The sequence below is a fragment of the Heptranchias perlo genome, chromosome 6 (genome assembly GCF_035084215.1).
Source record: "Heptranchias perlo isolate sHepPer1 chromosome 6, sHepPer1.hap1, whole genome shotgun sequence".
In the NCBI taxonomy this organism is placed as follows: Eukaryota; Metazoa; Chordata; class Chondrichthyes; order Hexanchiformes; family Hexanchidae; genus Heptranchias; species Heptranchias perlo.
The window spans coordinates 27,106,053-27,129,512 of record NC_090330.1 but is presented as its reverse complement, the minus strand read 5'-3'; the positions used below and the strand labels follow the sequence as shown (position 1 = coordinate 27,129,512).

The 23,460-nt window shown below is 41.9% G+C and overlaps 1 protein-coding gene across 4 annotated transcripts in view; it reads left to right on the top strand.

The window, feature by feature from the left end:
* The window catches only part of wdr95 (WD40 repeat domain 95), a 119,541-nt gene that overhangs the window by 60,521 nt on the left and 35,560 nt on the right, over positions 1-23,460 (top strand). For all 4 annotated transcript variants that reach the window (XM_067985976.1, XM_067985975.1, XM_067985973.1 and 1 more), the window contains 10 exons: positions 918-987; positions 2,253-2,496; positions 3,897-4,002; positions 5,416-5,567; positions 9,539-9,641; positions 11,553-11,659; positions 11,744-11,823; positions 14,027-14,081; positions 15,697-15,742; positions 22,169-22,228. In XM_067985976.1, the coding sequence (XP_067842077.1) occupies positions 918-987; positions 2,253-2,496; positions 3,897-4,002; positions 5,416-5,567; positions 9,539-9,641; positions 11,553-11,659; positions 11,744-11,823; positions 14,027-14,081; positions 15,697-15,742; positions 22,169-22,228 (1,023 nt within the window). The remainder of the gene's footprint in view (positions 1-917; positions 988-2,252; positions 2,497-3,896; positions 4,003-5,415; positions 5,568-9,538; positions 9,642-11,552; positions 11,660-11,743; positions 11,824-14,026; positions 14,082-15,696; positions 15,743-22,168; positions 22,229-23,460) is intronic.

The window sequence follows — 23,460 nt, the reverse complement described above, 5'->3', positions numbered from 1 at the left end:
GTGGGCAGTCGATCTGCCTGTGGTCCACCACCAGAAAATGCCTTTTTGTGAAATATGGGACAGAATCTCAGTGGAACTAGAATGGAATCCTATTTTACGCCACCAATCTGAAGATTCTCTGGGATTTCACCTTCGCCCCAATTGGAATTTAAGGGCCTTTCTGAACACTGAAAACTCAGCCTTTCCTTTAAAAGCTGCAGGCTAGTTTTAAGAAGTCCATAAGGTGCACGATTAGTGCTGGCAGCTCACCGTCAGTATTTAAATGAGATCTAATCACGAAATTTGCTCAGGCCTCCTGCTGATATTGGCCAGACGGAATGGGAGCCTCAGCCGCCTGAACTGCACCATGAATGAAAATTTGCTGCACTGCTTCTGTATGAGAACAGGTTACTGTCTGCTTCACTTGAATTGTAAGACTGTTTTCATTGCAGTTACTTTATTTCAATCAGCCTTCTCTAGAAAAGAGAAAACTGAGAGGTGACCTGATAGAGGTCTTTAAGATTATGAAAGGGTTTGATAGGGTTGACGTAGAGAAGATGTTTCCACTTGTGGGGGAGACCTGAACTAGGGCCCGTAAATATAAGATAGTCACTAATAAATCCAATAGGAAATTCAGGAGAAACTTCTTTACCCAGAGAGTGTTTAGAATGTGGAACTCGCTACCACAAGGAGTAGTTGAGGCGAATAGCATAAATGCATTTAAGGGGAATCTAGATAAACACATGAGGGAGAAAGGAATAGAAGGATATGCTGATAGGGTTAGATGAAGTAGGGAGGGAGGAGGCTCATGTGGAGCACAAACACCGGGATGGAGCTGTTGGGCCAAATGGCCTGTTTCTGTGCTGAACATTCTATGTAATTCTATGTGTTCAATTGTGAACATTTTAATTTCACTGATCATTACTTTTTTCTTTCAGCTGAACTATTATGATTCAATCACGGCAATCATATCTGCCTCAAATCATGAAGCTACAGCTTTGGTAATAGGTAAATGAGTTTTTATTTAATCAGATATTTCTGAAGTGGCTTATTTTAAAGTGTCAGTGACTGTACCTCACTAGAAACTATGTTAGCACAAATAATAAAAAGTGCAACATTTGTCTCCCACTCCCAGTAACACTAAACCTGAACCAAAGTCCTTAACATAACATTCCTATGCGGTAATCTTGATTTTCAAAAGGCTTTTGATAAAATACCATACAAGAAGCTGCTAAGTTAGACTGTGTCTTGTGGGACTGTAGGACTGCCAGGTAGATTTTCAATTGGGTTGCTTAGAGTTTCATAGAGAAATGGTAGTTATTAATTGCAGCAGCTCTGTGTGGGGGCTGGTCACTAGAGGGGTATTGCGGAGATCAGTGTTAGGTCCGTTGCTTGTGGTGGAGAATGAAGGAAAATGCACTGATAAGGCCTATCACTGCCGTACCACCCGACCTGCATTTCCCCCCACCCCACCGAGACCCCTGCTGGCCTCTCCTTCTCCATGTAAATGGCAGTGGGGGAGGCAGGGCCTGGATCTCTCATGCATTTCCCACCCATCCACCCATGTTACTGCCGCTTCTTAGGGCCATGTTAGGGAAAGTAGCAGGAGGCCCCAAACAGTGGCAATATCGACCCTCAGGTCCCCAGTGGAGGGAGAGGGACTTGTACTGGCTTCCACTTCCTGCATTCCAGCCCCCACCTAGCCTGCTTTGTGGGCCTCTGGGTTTCTGATCGTCTGTTCTTCAGGGCCCTTCTGCCTCTTGAAATGGCTGATCACCTCTTCTACTGTTAGAGCAGGGGTCCTGCTGCAGCATTGCTGGGATTTTGCAGCCGGGCAGTGGCAGACTCCCTCTTGATGATGGGAATCCTGCTGGGAACCCTCCATGCATATCAGATCAACTCCAATCCAAGAAACTGGGTTGGGGTTTTGGTGTTGTCGAAGGGGAGGGTACTAAAGTGCAATATAGCTGCTGAATTTTCAGGCATTATTTTGTAAGGTCTTTTTTTCTTAACCTGAAGTTGTTCTTTAGTTTGAAAGTCCTGACATAGATGTGATAGAAATCTCAATTACTCCAACTCTACTCAAATTCTGTTTTTTGAAGTAGGAACTGTGCTATCAATTGTTCTATAACTATAAATTACACTGAACGCAAGTCACATAACAGATGCTATTGAAATATAGGGTTTTCCTTATTTTGTTAGTTTGTTGTCTTCTGTTACTTGGATGTGGTATTTGATTTTATTTGACTATTTTGTTCACTGAACCACTGAAGGTTGCACTACTGGAACCACAAACTTGGAAAAACAGATGAAGGGATTGAAGGAATGCTGGAAAGAGGGAAAGGGCACAAAGTGTCACAGCACACCTGGCGTTCCTCAAAAGAGGCTAGAGTGTGATCAGTCTGTATTCCATGTTCACAAAGGTGTAAAAACGTTTGACTTCTGTAAGAAGAACAATCTGATTGTTACGGGTGGAATGGACAGGATTGTGCGTATGTGGAACCCCTATGTTCCCGGGTAAGATGGCCATGAAAACTTATTAATATCTTTTCACACTCACATTAATTGCTATGTATTTCTCCAAATAGCTTTCTATTAATAGAAAGGAGGCTCAATGTCTGAATTATTTATCTGTTATATACCAATTAGTTTACTGTATTATAAAAGCACAATAAAGGGTAATAGAGTTGTGGAATGAGTTACCAGAGAAGGTCATTGACTTGGACAATATAAATGGGTTCAAGATGCAACTTAAATATGTTTTTGGAGAAAAAATAGATTCAGCGATATGGGGAAGAATTGCTCCTTTTTTGTGTAATAACATTGTAAAAGCAGCCAAAAAGAACATGTTTGTGACTTTATTGCACATAGCAACCAGAGCAATCTTCCCCCTTTGTGCAAAGGTGAATAATTGTGGTTGATATTTTTCAAAAAGAGAGAGGCTTATTACGCTAATGATCTTTCTGTGTTCCTGGGAATTGCTCAGTTCACTATCACAACACCCCTGGATTTCTAAGACTTTCCCAAATAGGCGTACGCTTGCTATAGGTGCACACTCAGTGTAGCAATGCCAATGAGATGGCAGAGAGCATTCCTGCCATCAGTAGTGTCTCATAACACAGTATCAAAATCAGAAGCCAAGGTTCAGGAACCTTAAGTTAAGATGGCACTGGACATAAGAACAGAAGGCAGATTTTCCTTTCAGTGCTCCTGCCTGTGAGGGAAAGACTCTGCCCATATTTCCTGGCCTGGGCAATTTGCTTGGCATGGACACCCACTGGGCACAGGCCTTGAGAGGCCTGTGAAGTTCATGCTGGAGAAGGGGAAACATCGTCATACTTGTGGCTCCTTTGATCTTTGGGGTGCTCCTAAGACCCTCGCAGACCCTTCGATCAAGGGGGCGTTTGTTAAAATGCTTGGTTCAAAGGCTATGGAGTATAAATAGAATAAATGATGCAGCAATTTGAAGTGGTACACACCATTCATGTAAGTGATTTCCCAAAATGCACATTGCCAGCCTAGACCATATCATTAGGAAGGAGACAAAACAGAAATGAGACTGTTCCTCATGTGGAAGTAGGAGAGGCAAAATCAGAAGTGTGGCCCAGGCCACTCACAATGTTCCCCTTAGTGGCCACTAACAGACTGCCATTAATAGAGGTCTGGGAGTTTTTCAGCTGCCTTCTACTTTTGCTGGGATTGGTGCACGATGCAGGGGTACCCAAGAGAGGGGAAAACGTAATAGGAAGAAGAGGAACAAGGAGCATAAAATAAAAGCTAAAAATATGGGAATTTCTGTGATATATCAACTATGTCTAAAATCTTAATGAATGAAAAGTGCAAAGTATGAAATAATTGACTGCATTTATTACATTGAGGGATCAGTATCCATTTAATGTTTATTTATTTGTTTAAAGGAAACCCACCGGTTTGCTGAGAGGCCACTGTGCTCCAATCTTCTTTCTACATATCTCCACTGATGACAATAAACTATTTTCTGTCTCCACTGATAACACTGTGAAGGTTTGTAATTCTAGGCCATGACACCTCACCTTATGATGCCAGTCATGTTCTGTTCTAGGTTTCTATCTCAATGTCCGTGAGGTGATTTTGAATTATTCCCATAAGTTTCTGCTTTAGATTAAACTTGTGTAGCACAACTAGCAGAGACTGGCTTGCACAGTGGTGCAATAAGTTAGTACATCTTTGGGTTCGAATCCAGCAGAAAGGATCCTGTGTAAAATAAAGGGAGTCTCAATCGATCCTAGTGAGAGGATGGAGGGGTGAGGTCACAGCATGAACTGACTCTAATTGAGCACTAATTTGTCAATTTCAGTCAGAAATGGAATATGTCAGGTGTGAGAAATAGAAAAGTTCATACTGGTGCAGCAAGGAGTCTTTCTCTGATGTTAGGGTTAAAATATATAGTTAAGGCAATGTATAGGTAACTATGCTTTTGGCTCTTTCAATACAACAACTTGCATTTATAGAGCATCTCTAACATTGAAAAACGTCACAAGGCTCTTCAACAGAGGTGTAAGTAAAAAATGGACGCTGAGCCAGAGGAGGAGATATTAGGAGGGATGACCAAAAGCTTGGTCAAGGAGGTGGGTTTTATACATGAGCTGGAAGTGCTAAATGTTGATACTGGATATGACAAAGTAGAAAACAGTATCCCATTCCCAGCATTAGTACCTTCAATTTGCTGAGAATGTAAGTTCACCCTGCCTAGAAAAACATAGGATGAAAAAAGAAGTTGTATGTATCACCACATTCAGCTGAATTAGGATAATTTTGCGATTAAAATCAAGTAGTTGGTGTCCAACAAGGCAGCAACTCCATTGGGTCAACTCTATTGGCAACATTCACTATGATGCCAATCATTGAACCCACTCTAATTTTAGTAAGAATAGGATTTTTTGGCATTTCTGAGATGCAATAGAGGCCACACTTTTGAAATGGTTCAAAAATCTCCTACTAAATTTACGGTAAACTGTCAACATGTTAGTTGGGTCTAATTTTCATCCTTGTGAGCTGACAGAAATAGAATAAAATTAATTTTAGAATTGGTCACAAGGTAAATTAAAGATGCCTATTATTTCTTTCGTAGCAGGAAGGAATGGACGCCCGTAAGGGAGTTGCCTGATTTTCTGTCCTTATTAAGCTCCTGCCTGCCCAGTTTTATATCTGTGCTGTGCCCAGGTGATCCAAGATGTTCAGATGCAGGAACAGGAAATCTGCCCCGTAAATCCCACTGAAATTTAGCTCTTCATATATATGTGTATTTTGAATTCTTGAATATGCTGGAGTTTATTTAAATCAGAAATGAAAAGTTGCTGTTTTTTTAAAAATTTGTGTAATATTTCTGCATGTGGTATTCTCAATGCATTCCATATACAACCACTTTCTAAAATACTGAATTTCTTTTGTTTCTAGATCTGGGATATTGAGGATCAGTGCTGCTTATATACAGCCAATCCAAAAACCAGTAGAATTAGAGGGGATGTATCTGCCTGTCACTACGTATCAGGGATCAAAGCACTTTGCATTGCTGCAGATGCCATTGCTCTTCTGCACCTAAGGATACAGTGAGGATCTTTCAATGCTATTACAGAGTGATTTCTGAAGTAATGAGGACTTTTCATAGCACAGTAATGGGTTATCATTCTTTGGTCTATTTTTATAAAATTGGAATAACGTACTCGATCACATCCACTTTGTTGTATTTCCATTAATTAGATAATGATGCTATGTTCTGGTGTTCTTGGTGTTCCAGGCTGGCACCTAGTATACTAAACATTGACTCGTTTAAAGCATTCAGAAGAGACTGATTCATGACTCAGCTGGAGTGGAGAGATACGGTTTTGCGGAAGGAAAAAATTGGAAGACAGTCAAATTAGGCCCTGAAACAGATGGTTGATGATGGATTGAATGGCCTTTGTTTGTCCCCTTTCCTATGATGCTATCCTTTGTTTCTGATGTTACTTTGTAGACAAAACATTTTGAATAGTGAAGTGCATAGGACTGCACCAAATGTTTAATGGACTGTTTCTGCAAAAGTTGTTGTGGAACATGATCGGATTATGTGTTTCATGGAGTGTGTATGTAGAATGGCAAAAGAAGCAGTGTTTTAGCTTGTCTGTTATGAATTTGGACCACTATTAGCAAGGGAAGACCAAGGAAAATTAAAACAAAAACAAATGGGTTTAAAATGATGATGATCAGGACTTACTTACATAGAAGCAGGGGTTGTATTTTGTAACTGGCTATGCTACACCTAACTTGGAAGTGGTCAGTGTCAATGCTGCATGTAAAAATGAGAACAGTGTTCCATTTCTCTACATTGAATTGACACTAGTTGGCATTTTCACTCGGAGAAACCACAAGGGCCAAATTAGTGCCAATTTCCACTAAATTATGGACAGCTTTGTGCTGTAGGCCTCCTATGTTCCTAAGGAAAGTAAGTTTCACTAGTCTGGATTTATTTGGGAATGAAAGACTTCCTGATTATCAAGGGAGTCAAAGGTTATAGTAGGTAGACGGGCAAGTAGCGTTGAGGTTGCAATCAGATCAGCCATGATCTTATCAAATGGCAGAGCAGGCTCGAGGGGCTGAATGGCCTACTCCTGCTCTTAATTCGTATGGTCTTTGTTACCAGTCTGGGCTATCTTATATTCCAAGTCCCAGGAATGAAAGGTCATGCTATGCAGTTCTGCTTGAAATCTATATTTCTGTTCATATTGATTTTTTTATGTTTGCTTTTCATACCCATGTTTAATCCTATGTATAAAACATATATGTAATAGGAATAAGTTAAACATATGAGCCCTGTAATTACAAGGGTTTCTACCGACCTCCTGCCAAAAGTCTGTTTATGCCGTTTCCCTGAGGTTTCTGCCAGTTTCCCGCCGGAGTTATGGGGGGATCTGGTAGAACCCCTGCGGAATGCCAGGACCATATAATGTATCACACGTGCCTGTGTCCTTCATACCTCAAGCGTCACATCTTTTTACCTGTAAATTTTTGTCACACTTGCACCTGATTGGGTCCAAATTCACATTCATGAAACAGCAACAAATCACAACTAAAAAGGTAGGGAATGTACCAATCAAATAAAATAAAACCAGTAGATAAACATCCAATGAGGAACTATTAAGGACATGTGATGACAATGAATCAAGTTCAATAAAGCGAAGGAGAGGGACTTCAAATCAAATTCCTTCAAATACATTTTGGAAATCCTGAATACAAAATGTTTTACCAAAATGTTCTGCTAAAATAGAACAAGCATTGTTGTAGAGATAATTGATACAGATGGAAAGCTGCAAGTAATAGAACATTAAACTAAGGCTATGCATAATTTATGTCCTTCACTGTATAAAGCCACATGCTGAACAGATGGACAATAAAATAAATATTATGAGGTATTTAATATTTAAATAAATGTGATATTTGAGGGAACAAATGTATTTATCTATCTATCCACTTGCTTACAATTGGTAGGGAAATACCATTTATTTTCCAAAACATTTCCAGGAAACAATCAACATTTTTTATTTCATTGTCCGTGGGGAGATCTTTTACAAACTTCTCTCCAATTTCTTTCACTGGAAATGTGTGCACTTCCACATGCCTAGTTCTTTCAACAGTGTAACCTCAGATTTACTATGAGCAACATTACATGAGATTTGCTAGTAATTATGAAGAATTAATAGGTAAAGCAGTATGTGCCTTACTGGGAGTGATCCATAATCACAGTGGACCAGTGGAAATGCTGAGAGTAGCAACATTTTATTTCATTACATTGAATTGGAAGTAATGAAAACTTTGCAAGAAAGATATTTGAATTCTGTAAGTGGTTTTACTAACAATGTCATCAACTTATGGTTATCAGATTCTGGTGCCTGGTAAAGTCAATGCATGAAACCAGTCTTTTGCCTCTTGGCCATTTCCCCTCTGAGTTCAGTCTTGCAAGAAAGCCAGAAGATGTCGTACTTTCCATACCAATAGTGGTTGGAATCATAGGTTTAAAAAGGTGTACAAGTTGCTGCCCAGTGATTTGCAGGTGACAGTTGGACTTGCATGAGTGGTTTTAAATTTGGTGAAACCTAAAGCCCTACTAATGACCTTTTGCCTCCAACACCAGAATATTTCTCTCTCTTCTCAATCTTTTTCAGCGTCTCTATTTCTCTCTCTTCCTCTATCTCTCATAACCCCGCTGCTTCTTGCTATCTGTTTTTCTCCTAGCAGTACAGGTAGTAACTGAAGAAACTAACATGACAAATAATATGCTGTTGCGCTGTTTCCAGTAATGTTTCTTGAAAGTGACACTTTTGATCAAAAAGTATTTAGCAAACCTTTTCTTACTTGGAAGGGGAGAAGAGCCAGCAGAGCCATTCTGTTACTATTGTCACATTAATAATGTCACATGCAAGTACATCATTGCATTATGCTTTGGGCAAAGGGAAAAAGGTACAGTCCTAGTAAACATATAGGGACAGAACCAAGATGACCTGATTCATTTTCTTTTCAAATAAAGATCAAGGGGATGTAATGCTGAGAGGCATGGATGCAGTTCATTGTAGATTATTTAATTTAGACAGTGATCGCAGAATTAGATGACACACATGTACAAAATAAAGTCTTTTTTTCTACATAGTGTTTAAAATGTGGAATAGATTCCCAGCAAGCCTGCTTAACATTGTGCTAATGAAGTCCTTTTAAAGAAAGAAATGAATAAATATCTGTTTGGGAATGGAGTTGAATGTGATAAGGATAAGGGCAGAGCTGATCAAATACTTCCCCTAACACAAGTGCCTTCTATGTTACTCAATGCGTCATCTGTGGAATGCAACTGGTCAGAATTGAATAGTTTGAGTTGTAAAGTTGGGTTCATATTCTGTTGTGTGGGGATCAGGAGAAATTTTACAGTGCTTTATTTTCTTGGAGATTTTCCTGTAGTTAGTTGCCTCCATCAGGAGCTGCTTGTTGAGCAGAATCCATAATGGGGGGTACAAATGATATGGTCTATGGAGGGAGCAGACTTGAAGGACTACACAGCCTTTTTTCATTCCTTATTTATGTCCTTATTTTTATCATCCACCAAGACAATCCGACGGGACTTCAATACCATGTCTTATTAATGATGTGGAGATGCCGGTGATGGACTGGGGTTGACAAATGTAAGGAATCTTACAACACCAGGTTATAGTCCAACTGTTTTATTTGAAAATCACAAGCTCACACTCACCTGACGAAGGAGAAAGCCTCCGAAAGCTTGTGATTTTCAAATAAAACAGTTGGACTATAACCTGGTGTTGTAAGATTCCTTACATATGTCTTATTAAAGGGACCATGCCTCGATCAATGCAGTATCTCATTGGGCCCCTCGGGCGTATAAAGGACTTATAGCCTCTCCAGCCCCAGGAATTTCAGGGCCAGTAACTTTTGCAGCTCAGCTGCACACAATGAGCAATATCTTGTCAACATAGCCTTTGAAGGTATTGCATCTAGTACTGAGTCGGTGTTTCACATTTGTTCCATTTCTGCTATCCCACAGACCCCAGCCTCAGCCACACCACATCAACCCTCATAAAGAGTCAGTTCTGTGCTGCAAATACAGTAACGAGTTTCGACAGATCATCAGTTGTTCAGAAGGATCTGTAAGTGCATGTACTAATAAATGATTACAGTAAGACCTGCTGATATAATTGATTGAGGCTTTTAATTAAAAAAAACTTCTAGAATACTGAAATGTGAAATAAAAATGTATTTTAAATAAAAAGCAAAAGTATTGCAAATGCTGGAAATATGAAACAAGCCAAACTACCTTACTTCCTATCCAGGGAATGGGACAAAGGAAACAGGAAAGCACATGTTTAAGACCAGTTGGTAAATTCTGCGATGAGAGGCAAGTAAAGCCCAGGCCAGAGTGCATTAAGAAAAGAGCTGACCAGGCCCAGAATAATGTTTGGTCTGATTCACTCATAGACTGCACGATAAAATTGCATTTTTTTTATCCTGTTAAGAGAGTCAGTTTAGTATACTTTTATTATTTTTATGTGTTAGGAGGAAACAGAAGTCATATTGTGCTGTGATGTACTTCAAATGTTCTTCAGCCTGTTCACTTAACATCTGCAAAATAAACTAACTTGTGGATCTGCAATTGGATTTGTCTCTTTAAAGTGTGAATCTGTCTACTTTCAGAAGATTGGAGAAGTGTACTTGAGGACATTATGTTATCCATTTTACAAGGGGGTCTCATTGTTACACTCTGAGTTCTGCTATTGTAATATACATATTGGGTAGTGAAAATAAATTCCTATAAAATGTCTGTTTGAGAGAGACTGATGACACTTAACCCAAGAGAATATCTAGGGCAGACCTGAAATTTGTATCACTCATATTCTACTTGTGCCAAACCTCAACTTTGCATTCCAGAGGCCTACCAATCTCCAGGTTCTCCCTCCACAGTGATGCCCAAACAAAGGACCCCTTTCCCCATGTTGCAAAATTCCAGCATCCCCACAGCAGTACAGTCAAAATACAGAGTCCCCATCCCAGTTCTGCGAAACTATTCTTCAGTTCTTCCAAAGCCCGACTGCCACTATTGTCTCCAAATGGCAGAACTAAATGCAACTAAAACCCCCTCCCCCGTTCTGCTATATACCAGTTTTTTTTAACCTTCAATTGATGTATCTTGTATGCTCTCTTGCTGTGTATTCTCATCTTTAAAAATGGTATGGGATAATATGGGCAAAGGAATATACATACATACATACATATACACACATATATATATATATATATATATATATGGAAACTTATTTACAATTTCCACAGAATAATGGTCAGTAGGAAATTCACCAGAATGATACCAAGGCTAAAAGGGTTAGATTATGAGGACAGGTTGCATAGACTAGGTTTATATTCCCTTGAGTATACGAGATTAAGGGCTGATCTAATTGAGGTGTTTAAAATGATTAAAGGATTTGGTAGGTAGATAGAGATACACTATTTCTTGTGGTGGGGGCATCCAGCACAAGGGGGCATAACCTTCAAATTAGAGCTAGGCGGTTCAGGGGTGATGTGAGGATGCACTTCTTCACACAAAGGGTAGTGGAAATCTAGAACTGTCTACCCCAAAAAGCTGTTGAGGCTAGGTAAATTGCAAATTTCAAAACTGAAATTCATAGATTTTTGTTAGGGAAGGGTATTAAGGGTTACAGAACTAAGGCGGGTAAATGGAGTTAAGTTACAGATCAGCCAGATGGTGGAACAGGCTCAAGGGGCCAAATGGCTTATTCCTGTTCCTATGTTCCTAATTTGACTTATTCAGTCACTTTAAATCAGTGGCCTAAGTGCTGTTCCCTACATGACATAAACACCTCTATTATAAAATAGCGAATCATGTGACTCACTGTGAGCAACACCTCAAGAGATCTGCTAGTTTAATCAAAATGTACAATGAATTAAAAAAACTTATAGGTGAATTTAAATTTTTGAAATATCATTAAAACCCTTATTAAGAAAAGAAGCAATGTTAAACATGAATTATGTGTGCTTTCATCTAGGTGATCAAAGTCTGGGACCTTGACACAGGAAACCTTACATTTGAATTCAGTGGAGCTCATGGCGATTCTGCCGTTGGCTGCATGGCTTTTGACGACAGTGGAAGGAGGTCAGGGTTTGCTATCTTGTCCATATGAATTTCTTCTAATACACTATGACATGGAAGCTCAACAATAATCTTTTTATATTGTAGACTAATTACAGGAGGAAGAGATGGATGTTTAAAGATCTGGAATCACAATAATGGCCACTGTTTAAGAATACTAAAGAAAGGTAAATCATGTCAATGAGGGAAGAGTGGGCTTTTCTTAAGGGTTTAGATTCTAATCCCTGGACATTAGGATACTCAAAGTCAAAGATCAAATCCTGTAGGTTAATGTGAATTGCTCTACATTGCCAAGAAATATGGCTGCAGGCCTTCAACACCCCTAATATTAGACCAGTGTCCTATTGGTGACAACAAATGCATACTCAGCAACTGGTTCACAAAGTTTTGTCACGATGAATATGGTGGGGACCTGAGAACTTCTATCTCAAGTACCTTCCTACTGACCGCTATCTCTGGCGAACCAGACTGCAGTTCACTAGCCAGGGAGAGGGGATTCTTGCTTTAGGCTCAAGTACAGTTAACAACACCAATAAATAGATTAGTTTAAATAATTAATTGTTTATTTAGCATCAGATTTCACCTCATAAATAAATCTTAGTTTGGCAAGAAGGCAGGCATATAACAGAACAGTTTACGGTCACAACAGTAATATTGCCAAAATATATATAAGCTCACCCACAATCAATCTACTGTCTGCCAAGCAGGCAGCTACAGATCATCAGCAGCCAAGGTTTCATCTGCTTCTAAGGATTCATCTCCCCAGGGGTTTGGTTTATATCCCCTTCTAATTCGCAGCTAAGTCCTCTTCTCCTGCAGTGCCACTTCATTATTATATTCGTCCCCTCTTTTCTAAGTAGGCTGTCTGTTTCTTTTCTTCCTCTTCCATAGCACCTGCTTCCTTCTAAGTCGAGCCCCCTTGTGCCTAGAACTGTCTGTTCATTTCAAGATGAAATGGCCCATTAAGCCGGAAGGGGCCCCATTCTTCTGCAACAATGTTGTAACAGTAGTGACAGTATTTTGGAAGAAGGGGAGTCAAGTGACCTGAAGTACCCTCATCAAGATACAAACCTGTTTTGCGATCTTGAGTGACACGTCCATGGTTATACACTTATACCTAGTGTAAGAAGCCATATATAGTCGAACTGACTGCTTCGACAGACAGTCAAAAAACCATTTGGAAAGTGGAAACTGGGACTGCATTCATCTGCAACTGTGTTGCATACACTGACACCCTGCTCACTAAATTCTTTCAAATGCTCTACTACTTGGGTAAAAAGGTAACATTTTTTAATTTGTTGCACAAACAATAAACATTTGTGATGCTAATAAATAGAGAATGGTATACATGCCATTTTTGCTATTTTTTTAAAGGGGAGCTAAAAAGTTAATTGACCTTTATTGAATTTGATTCACTTTAAATGCATCAAAACTCCCTGATTGGAGTCACAGTAGGTGCAACATTCTGGTTGTCGCTCATCCCTACATAATAGAGAACAGGATATTAATTTTGCTTGCAAATAAAATTAAAAATTTTAAATTTGAAGTATACACAACTTCTGCATATCTATCTATATCATATATTAAAAATCTTATGTCTTTGTGCACTTCTTGTCAAGATTTTTATTATAAATTGCTGCTTTTATAATGGAATCTGCCCATATAATGCTGTAATTACATTCTCCCACCAATGGCAGTGCTGCAACAATACCACTGGTGGAAGGGTGTAATTACAGCATGACAAGTTTACATTGGCATTTAGTGTGAGCATAGGACTTTATAAAGGATATACCGTATATGAAAATAAGGACAGAATGTATGACCTTAAAATGGGAACTAAATTACATCTGCGTACTCTGGTCCAATTATCCCCCACTCTCTAACCCCACTTTACCTGAAGACTACACTTGATCTTAACTCACCATAGGAGATCGACTAGCTGTAAATGATTTTTTTAGGCTCATAGATGGAACGAATGTAAATTATTAACAAACTTACACTGAATCAGAATAAAATCAGAAGTGTTGTTAATGATTAGGTATTCTGATCTTAAAAAAATAATTTGAAAACAATCTGAAGGTGGCACATCACAAAATGACACCCACATAGAGCAACACTGTCTTAAAATGTTTGCAGAGCAATTACATTTTTAAAAATTTATTCATGGATGTGGGCGTCGCTGGCGAGGCCAGCATTTATTGCCTATCCCTAATTGCCCTTGAGAAGGTGGTGGTGAGCCGCCTTCTTGAACCGCTGCAGTCTGTGTGGTGATGGTATATCCTGATTTCTGAATATTACAAAAGTATTTTACTACACAAAAATGTCCATTTTAAAAAAAAAGTAACAAACTCTAAATTGTTCTTGTTACAGAGAGCAGATGTGATGAAATCTGTGACTGCATCTATGTGGAGATGCACAAAAATAAGTAAGAAGCATTTGACAAAATATGTGTATATCTCACCAGTATTCCTTCCACCCCTCTCTAATGGTACTTGCCTTCTTGTTGAATATGGTTCCACAGGTACTGGTTGCCCTACAGGGATTATTAGGTTGTTTGACCTTGTGGGGAGAGATGGGGGGCAGGGGGGCATCACAGTCCAGCTAGACCTTGGACTAGATTCACTTCCCTTTGGTGGGTTTGCAGCAAGGCGGGATGTCTGCCTGCTGACATAATGCAGACACAAACCCACTCAACATTCCTTGACTGGCCCTTATTAGTTACGCAAGACAAGTTTCTAGGGGTGATTGGTTGACCACTGCTGGGAGGGAGGGAAATTGAGTTCTGCTTCAGCATTTTAAATGCTGCAGTTGATTAAAGGACCGCATGTACTTCAATAGGGGAGTGCAGCAGCTGAAAAGAGCAACAATAACCTGGGAAGTAGATACACTGGGAAGGGGTGGGGGGGGGGGGGGGGTTGGTCAGCCTCAGGAAACGCTTATGTGTTTTCTGATTTATTTGTTGATTTTTTTTTATTAACAGAAGTAAAGGCCAGATGAGACAGATTCCTGGGGACTGAGAACAGAAGGCCACGTAAGAAAGTTGTGCAAATGCTATGGAGCGTGGTTGCTGAGGTAGTCAGTGCAACCTCCACCACTGCAAGAACTGCTCCATATTGCAGGAAGAGGTTAAATGACCTCACAAGATTGGACAAATTAAGAGTAGGCACTGTTCCCCATGCACAGCCTGTATCTCTTATGTCACCCTCCTTCTGATCTGTCAGTCCCTCTTCGTGCCATTGACTGGGTGAAAGGAAATCTGGACTATTCATAGGTAACCTATGCCATCAATTCGGCACCTTCTTAACTCCATTTCGTCTGAATTGCAATGCAAAACTAATTCCACTGCTCTGTTCTTTATTATACAGCTCTGTATCTTCCCCTGCTTCAAATACTTATCAATTTTTTCCTTAAAAAATGCCACCTTCTCTGCCTCAGCCTCTCCATGTGGCAAAGCACCAATCCTCTGCAGTAAGAAACTGTTCCTAACCTTCACCCTGACTCTCTTGATGACAATTTTAAATTCATGAACTCTCATCGCTGACTTCCCAACCAGAGGAAATTGTCTTTCCCTTTTCACTCTATCAAAACTTTTCATAATTTTAAAAACCTCTATTGAATCTCCTCTTAGCTTTCTCTGCTCCAGTGGGAATAGTCCCAGTGCCTCAGGTCTCTCCTCATAACTATAGTTTCCCATCTGTATGCTGTATGCTCTCTATGGCTTTAATTTCCTTCCTTTAATGGGGTTCTCGAATGGCACATGGTACTCTAACTGGTCTAACCAATGTTTTCTACAAATTTAATCAATACTTCTGGGAGTGGCAACCCTGGCTGATTTTCTCCTCCCTATCTCAGGGCCCCTACACACTATCCCAGCTGAGATCAGCTAATTTAATACAGACCAGGGATCGATTCTGAGAGTTTCTTGTCTAAACGAGCAGAGCTATACAGACATGTTTTTGAGTTGTAAACAACTGGCTTTAGCATTATACTTTCAAATTGCAATGCATGTTCACAACCACACGTCTTGAATTTCTTTGCAGATATGTGCTTGCTGTTGGATGGGATAGAAGAATTAACATATACTGTGTGAGTATTGTATGTATATTGTGTAATACATTTTTGCCTCCCAAATATTTTGTGACCTGATAGTTCAATGCTCCTCACTCCTAAACATTAACTTCATCATCTCAAGGATTGGCGTCTCAAATTCTCTCTTCACCTGTCTCCTTTCCTTCATCCTTCATAGACTTCAGTTAATCTGGAACATTTGCACTAATCTCATACACCCAGCATCCTTTTCCTTCCCAATTTCTACCGGCCATCCATCCTCCATGGTCTTGGTCCACCTCACCTCAGCAATCTTCTCCATTTATGTGCCATTCAACTCTTCGATCAGCCACTATGCTGAGATTGATGTGGAGATGCCGGTGATGGACTGGGGTTGACAATTGTAAACAATTTTACAACACCAAGTTATAGTCCAACAATTTTATTTTAAAATCCACAAGCTTTCGGAGGCTTCCTCCTTCCTCAGGTGAATGTGAGGAAGGAGGAAGCCTCCGAAAGCTTGTGGATTTTAAAATAAAATTGTTGGACTATAACTTGGTGTTGCAAAATTGTTTACAATATGATGAGATTGGATAGGAGCACTCAAACAAATTGTGCCTTCTGCTTTCTAACATCTGTACTTTTACAATCCTTCGAATCTGTAACGCCATAGCATGCAGCCATCAATTCAGAGTATGAGATTAAAACTGGCATTCATTTCCACAAAGCCCGTTTCTGCCTGTTAATAGAAATGCCTTATTTTATAAGATGCTTTTAAATTCTGTAAGTGCCTCAAAAAGATCAACTAATATTTCAATTTACATTTTAATTTGATGTCTTTTTGATTTTATAAATTTTAAAAACTACCGTAAATGATCAATTTTCCAAGCTACCAGTCAGCCCTGTTCAAATAACAGAATGGCACTTGCTGTCATTGACCTGTAGCTGTGCGGGCTTTCTTCATGTGAACTTGAAGGAAATGATGTGTGCTGTGAATTGCCTATGTATTGGTCAGGGGCCTAAGATGTATAGTCATGGATATGATCCCCAACACTCTCAAAAGGCTATTACTACACACAGTCATGGACATACACTTCTTGGAGCGTGCTTCTAAATGGAAATTTTCATATCTTTTGAGTCAGCACATCCCCTCCCCTCCCCCTCCCCCTCCCCCACCCCAACAACCAGCAAAATAAATATATGTGCATTTGCCTACACCACTAAATGCTGGTAGACAGAGATCTAAAAAAGTAACATTCAGTTCACAAGAAACTCAAGCCGCCAACTAGCCAGCCTATTCATCAATGTAATGTTTGTTTCAGAGCATAACTTATCACACCCTAAAATTGACCGATGGGTTGTCTGCACAGTGCTCCCAATGTGAAACATTTTCCCATGTTGCCCTGCCCTTCTTGAGATGCAACACCAACACTCTTCATTAGGAATCATTTTAACTTCTGACAGTGAAAATCAATATCAAGAAAAAACAAAGAACTTTATAGTCAACTCTGAGACTGAAGAGCGGTATAACCTGCTTGGCCAATGTATTTGTTTTATTTCTGCTTAGCAGGAGGGCTCAGCAGAAACTTCTTTGCTGTTCTTGAAGGATGGCCCGAGTCTTGTTCTTGTACTTGCACAGAGATTTGGCTGGTATTGCGGTATTGCTGGAATTTATCCCAGTTGTACTGTAAACTATTCTTTATTTAAAGACAGAATTAAATTCTGTTTATATAGGTTCCATATATACACTGCTCAGGGTTGTTTACCACATGGACAAGGAGCTTTTGACCCCTTGCTGCTAACTTTACTACAGACAAGTTTCCCAGTGGGCACAGCTTTCACATTGGACCCGATATTACCAGGGAGGCGGGTTGGCAGCGGGCGGCCTAATTGAAGGTACTTACGTGTGCTTCTGGGTTTCCCGTTCCAGACCTGTGCAGTGGGCGCACTGTGCACCTGCATCACAGGCTGTCAGCAGGAGGAGCCCTATTTAAAGGGGCAGTCCTCCAATGCTCCTCCTGCAGCAAAGAACCATTTTGGGAGCGTGGAGCAGGCCAGAGGCAAGGCTGCTCCAAGGTTCTCTGACTCCTCACTCCAGGTGCTGCTCGATGGGGTGAGGAGTAGGGGGGAAATTTTTTTCCCATCTAATGGGAGGAGGTGGCCTCCCTCTGCCACCAAGAAGGCCTGGCTGGAGGTGGCTGAGGAGGTCAGCAGCAGCAACAATGTGTGCCGAACCTGGGTCCAGTGCAGGATGTGCTTTAATGACCTAACCAGGTCAGCCAAAGTGAGTATACTTACGCATTCTCCCACACTCCGTCTTCCACATCACCTCCACCACCACACAACTCCTTCTGCACTGCCACCACAACGCTCCAGCATCACTCCTCACATCCACTCAACCATCATCCTCACCTTGCCTGCACTTACTCACCGCCCCAGTTCCCATTCGAACACTACCACGCAACCCAATCCTCATACAATCTCATGGCTATGTCTCAAATGCACCCTCCCGTGCATCTCCCTCATAGTCACCCCCACCCACACCAATGCATGCAGCGGGTCACCATGCAACCATCACTCAATCACGCCTTTCTGTGTTTTGCCTTGATAGGAGAAGAGATGCCAGAATGCCCAGGAGAGGGCAAGGACCGGAGGGGGCCCGCCACATCAGGTGATCATAACGGACGCGGAGCAGCAGGCAATGGAACTAAGCCAGACGCTGGAGTGCCTGTCCGTGGGGGACGCCGAGACTAGGAGCGCACAAACGGCTGGTGACAGAAATCTAACACTCAGCACTCATGATAGCGAATGATCTTAGCATCACTTGGCATCTGCAGCACCTCAACATCCACCCACATGCTTTCTGTTCTCTTGCAGGGCCATCTGTGACCGCCGTGACTGCGGAGGGCGATTCCTCAGAGGACCTGCCGGCCTCTGAGGGTGCATCATCACATCTGAGCCAGCCATCCACCAGCACAGATACACACACCTCGGTGGGTCCCCTTCCTCAGTTAGTTGGGCTTGCACATGGTGAGTCGCCACGCACATGTGAGCACAAGCAGACCCTGGTGGCAGGGGCAGCCGTGGAGAGTCCGCGTCGGTGGGAGCACTCTTCTCCAGGCTCTGCTCAGCTGGACCCAGATGCTGCACCCTGGGGGGCCAGCCATGAAAAGGAGAGTCATCGAGGGCCAGCAGCACATTGCCGAGGTACTGGAACAGTTGCCACGCGCACTCTCCACAATCGCGCAGAGGATGGAGGAGTCCAACTCCTGCATCAGTGGAATGGTGGCACAGGTACAGGAGGGTACTGTCACAGGGACGTGAAGGCATCTCTGAGATAGTGTCGCGGATAGGTGCGGGAATGTCTGCGATGGAGGAAAAGCTAGCCTCCATTGAGCTTCAAGCACAGCTCAACAATGAGTCCATTCAGGCCCTGACAACGGCCGTTCGGATTCAGGGTGAGCAACATTCTGCCGCCTTAAACAGGCTGACAGATACATTACAACTGGCCTTCCAACGCTTCACACAAGTCCTCCAAACTGTCATACAGCAGGGTGGAAGGAGTGATGTGGGCCTGGGCCAGGAGAGGGATGATGGTGAAAGGGGACATGGATGTGGGGATGCCACTCTCGCCCGTTGCCCCCCTCTCAACCAGTACCCGCAATGCTGCCTCCTCTCCAGGTGGCCGAGTCTGCCTCTGCACAGATGCAGGTGGAGCAGTCTTTGGAGGGGCCCTCACAGGCACCGAAACCCAGAGGGCGTCCGAGCAAAGCATCTGATCAGTCAGGGCATGGATGAGCAGCCTGCCACTACCTCTGCTGAAGTCACAGGGGTAGCACCACGTCGGGGTTCCCGTAAATGTAAGGCTAAGGTTTTGTGAGCACAAAGGGGATGCACAAGGGTGTATGACAGAATGTCATGTTTTTGATTTAGTTTCATTTGTTTTGCAAAGCACATTAAAATTTGTTATCACCACTACTGCCATGTCTTTGCAAATCTTGTCTGGTTTGTGTAATAATTCCCTTTCCTGAGGATCACTACGAAGACCCACACCTGATGCCACCCATTGTGTCACTGCAGAGTGGGCGTAGGTGTATTTGCAGGGCTCTTTTGTGCAGACGACTGAGAGACGCCGGCGATGTCCCCAGTGGCACCCTGGAAGGATCTGGAGGAGAAGTTGTTGAGGGCAGTGGTGAGTTTGACAGTGACAGGTAAGAAGATGGTGCTCGGGCCAGCCGGGAGCAGCTCAGCATGAAGGAGGCTGCAGATGTCCACGACTACATGTCGAGTGACTCGGAGCCTCCGTGTGCACTGCTGCTCAGAGAGGTCCAGGAAGCTGAGCCTCGGTCTGTAGACCCTATGGCGAGGGTAGTGCCTTCGTCGGTGCATCTCTCTCTGTGGTTGCCCTCCCTTCTGCTGTGCAGGTGAATGTGTCACAGCACTGTGTTTTGGAGCTCCACGTGTCAGAGGTGGACGGCGAGGCTGGTGATGCTGTTCGTCCTCCGAGGAGGACATGACTGCAGCTATGGCACACCGGGATGGAGGTTCCAAGTTGGTGAATTTTATTGCTAGGAGGAGGGTGGTGGAGGCCAAACTTTGTCCAAAGTGACAGAGTGGCCTCCTGCAATGAGTGAGGGTCTCCCCCCTCTTCTCTCCCCCCACCCCCCCCCCCCGTCAAATGGACCTTTGCAGCTGCCACAGGCTGGTGGCTGCAACACGTCTGTTTCAACTGGGAGTGTTTCCCCCAGTACGGGAAACACGCTCAGTTGACATGAAAATCCCACCTCTCCTAAAATATCCTCCCAATCAGGTCTGCAAACGACCTGAACTATCAAATTAATTGGTTTAAGTGGGATCCTGCCGGCTTTAATTGCAGGTGGGAGTCCCGCATGCAGGGGCTGCGCGCGCATCTAAGCGTGTCATTGGGGAACCCGGTAGTGGGAGGGTTGGAGCCGGGCTCCGGACCCGCCCTGGGAATCACGAATTTTCGGAGGCCCCCCCCCGCCACGAACGCACCCGCTCGGCCATCCTAAAATCGACCCCATTGTCTTGTTTGCAATAATGGGGCAGAAATCGCTCCCAAAATAATGGAGGAGCTCAACAGTGCTGTCCGTTGTTAGTGGCGAATTGAAGAAGCAAGTTCCGGCGTTTGCACATGTGCAATGAAACGCTGAAATCTGCAACTCGATCCTCGTGGTTCACTGGCAATATGACAGCTTTGAATTAAAGGGCCATCACACGCTGCAATCAGGGAAATCATTGAAAAAGCACCAGCTTGCTTATCGGCCCAGCTGGAAAGTAACTAATTACACCACCAAACAGAAATGCCGCCAAAAATACAGGTCTAAACTAAGTTTTAACAGTGCGGTAAGTCTTAATGACTGCCAAACAACTAAAAATTAACTTTTATTATATCATTCCTTATTTTAATAGTTTTTGGTCATTTAAAAAAAAAATAATAATTTTTTACTTCTCCCTTCTGTCTCTTTAATTCAGTTATTTATTTGGCTTTTTATTAATTTTAAAAAAATTTACAATGATATACAGAATACTAACTTTAAATGAATGAAGTCTGATTGCCTGCTTGAGCAATGCAGCCTGAATCTGTGGGAACAACTTCTCTTCCTGACACATTTTGTGGGCGTGTCTTCTCCTCTCAGCCTTTTCCAGCCGCGTGGCAACTCGTGCTGCTCAGAGACTGGTTGATAGCGCACAATTTTTTAAAAGTTCAAATTCAAGCAATTCGCGCCACAGAGCCCGCAGTAAGTAGTTTTGTTAATTTAATTCACAGGAGCGGCAGTGACCATTCCCTCGCCTCTTGGAGCGATTTCTGGCCCAATATTTCCCATTTTGACTTGCTACTGTGTTGTTAAGATTTGAATTAGGATTTGAAGAACTCAGAGCAGAGCTCAAACCTTTTGCTATCAAGTGTCCACATGTGCACAGTTCCAGCAGGATCACTGCTTAGTAAGCAGAAGCAGGAACTGCAGGCTGATAATTTTTCCTTCCCCTTATTAATCTGTAAATTCTGACTTCACTTGCTAATGCCTACATACATACACGAGGAAGAAAGGAATGGGAGGGATAGAGGGGTAGGGTGGAAGGAGGTAATTAGAGTGGTAGGGGGCTTGTTTGGTGTATAAATACCAGCATAAACCAGTTGGGCCGAATGGTTTGTTTCCGTTCCATAGATTCTATGAAGATGCCTACACTGCTGTGCTACCTGAGATCAGTGAACTTGGCACTGATTAAAGATTGAACCTGTGACTTTCGGGACTGTAAGGCTCAGTAGCCTAAATTCCTAATGTGCTGCTGGAGAGGGTGCAGAGTACATGTCTCAGTGAATGTTGATGCACCTTGTTATTCATATTAATAACTGCAGTGTATTTGTTTCTATATGAGTATTTTAACACAACTGGATAAATTAAATTGATAAAATATTTTATATTTCTTTGTGTGGCCCAGGATTCATTCGGTGACCATCATCATATTCAGCCTCCTCAGCCACATTGGCAGGATGATCTGGTAAGGAGCACTATTTGCTACTACAACTCTCATCTGGCTTGGTTTGAAATGTGGCTGTAATACTTGTAATTTAATCCTGTAGCTGTTGGTTTTCAGAATGATGCATTTTAGGGGAAAATATGTATCCTTCACTATTTCCATTCCTAGCCTTTCTACTGTGAGTTCAAATGGATCTCTCCACGGGGAAGTGCATGGCCTCCCATTGTGGCACAGCTGTGATCAGAAATTCCACCTGTGGAGGATCATGAGAATGAACTCATGGCCTTCCACTCTGTGCCATTGAACATTGGGACTGCAGTGTGCTGTACCACCATGTAACCCAGGGAAATGCATACTTAATTTACTAAGGGTAACAACAATAATAAATAGAGCTGAAAAAAAATCAAAGCGCAGCTTCATACAAACTAACCAGTGCAAGTCAAGCACAGAGAAAATAAGATAGCGCAGTAATAATGTGTACAATAGACATATGCTTGTGGTTATTAGCTAGTCCCAGTAAGGAATTTTCATAATACTTGGGGGTCCTGATTTTAACATCATATGCCTGGCGGAAACAGGGCGAGTTAGCGGTTAAATCTGGAAAATCAGTATACTGTCCCATTTTCACAGGAAACTTGCTGACTGCCCTTTTTACTCTGCAGCGAACTGAGGTCGAAAACTCACCCGCCAGAAAATTAATTATTTTAATCGTATGCAAGAAAATGACACGCAGCTTCTGGTGAACCACTGTGCTGTGGATGTCATGTGATATAAAGGAGGGGCTACTCATACACTAGAAAGTCCAGGGACCAACACCAATCCCTCATAATATTATGAAATTATGAAGAAAATTAGTTGTTGGTTTGTTTTTCAGACTCTTCTTCCATTTGGAATAAATTTGTACATGGCTTAATATAAATGAACTCAAGAATGGGTGATATAACAATCACACCAACTACAGTAAATGATTCTGGACAATTGTTTGAGACATTTGAAGAGTATTTAGTACTAGTCTGTCCCTAATCTCTCTCCCCGCCCAAATTCAAAATCTAAGTGCTGCTATTAAATTACCTTTTAAAATACTAGCTTCATTTCTGAAAATATAATTGCACCATGTTATATGTTGCAAAGCTGGCTACCACTCACTAAGCTCACAGGCTGCCACTTGATGTCCTATCCTGTTAAGCTAATAAAATGTACTTCTTGAACAGGCATTATGAAAACAAAAGCATACATTTATTTGAATATACACC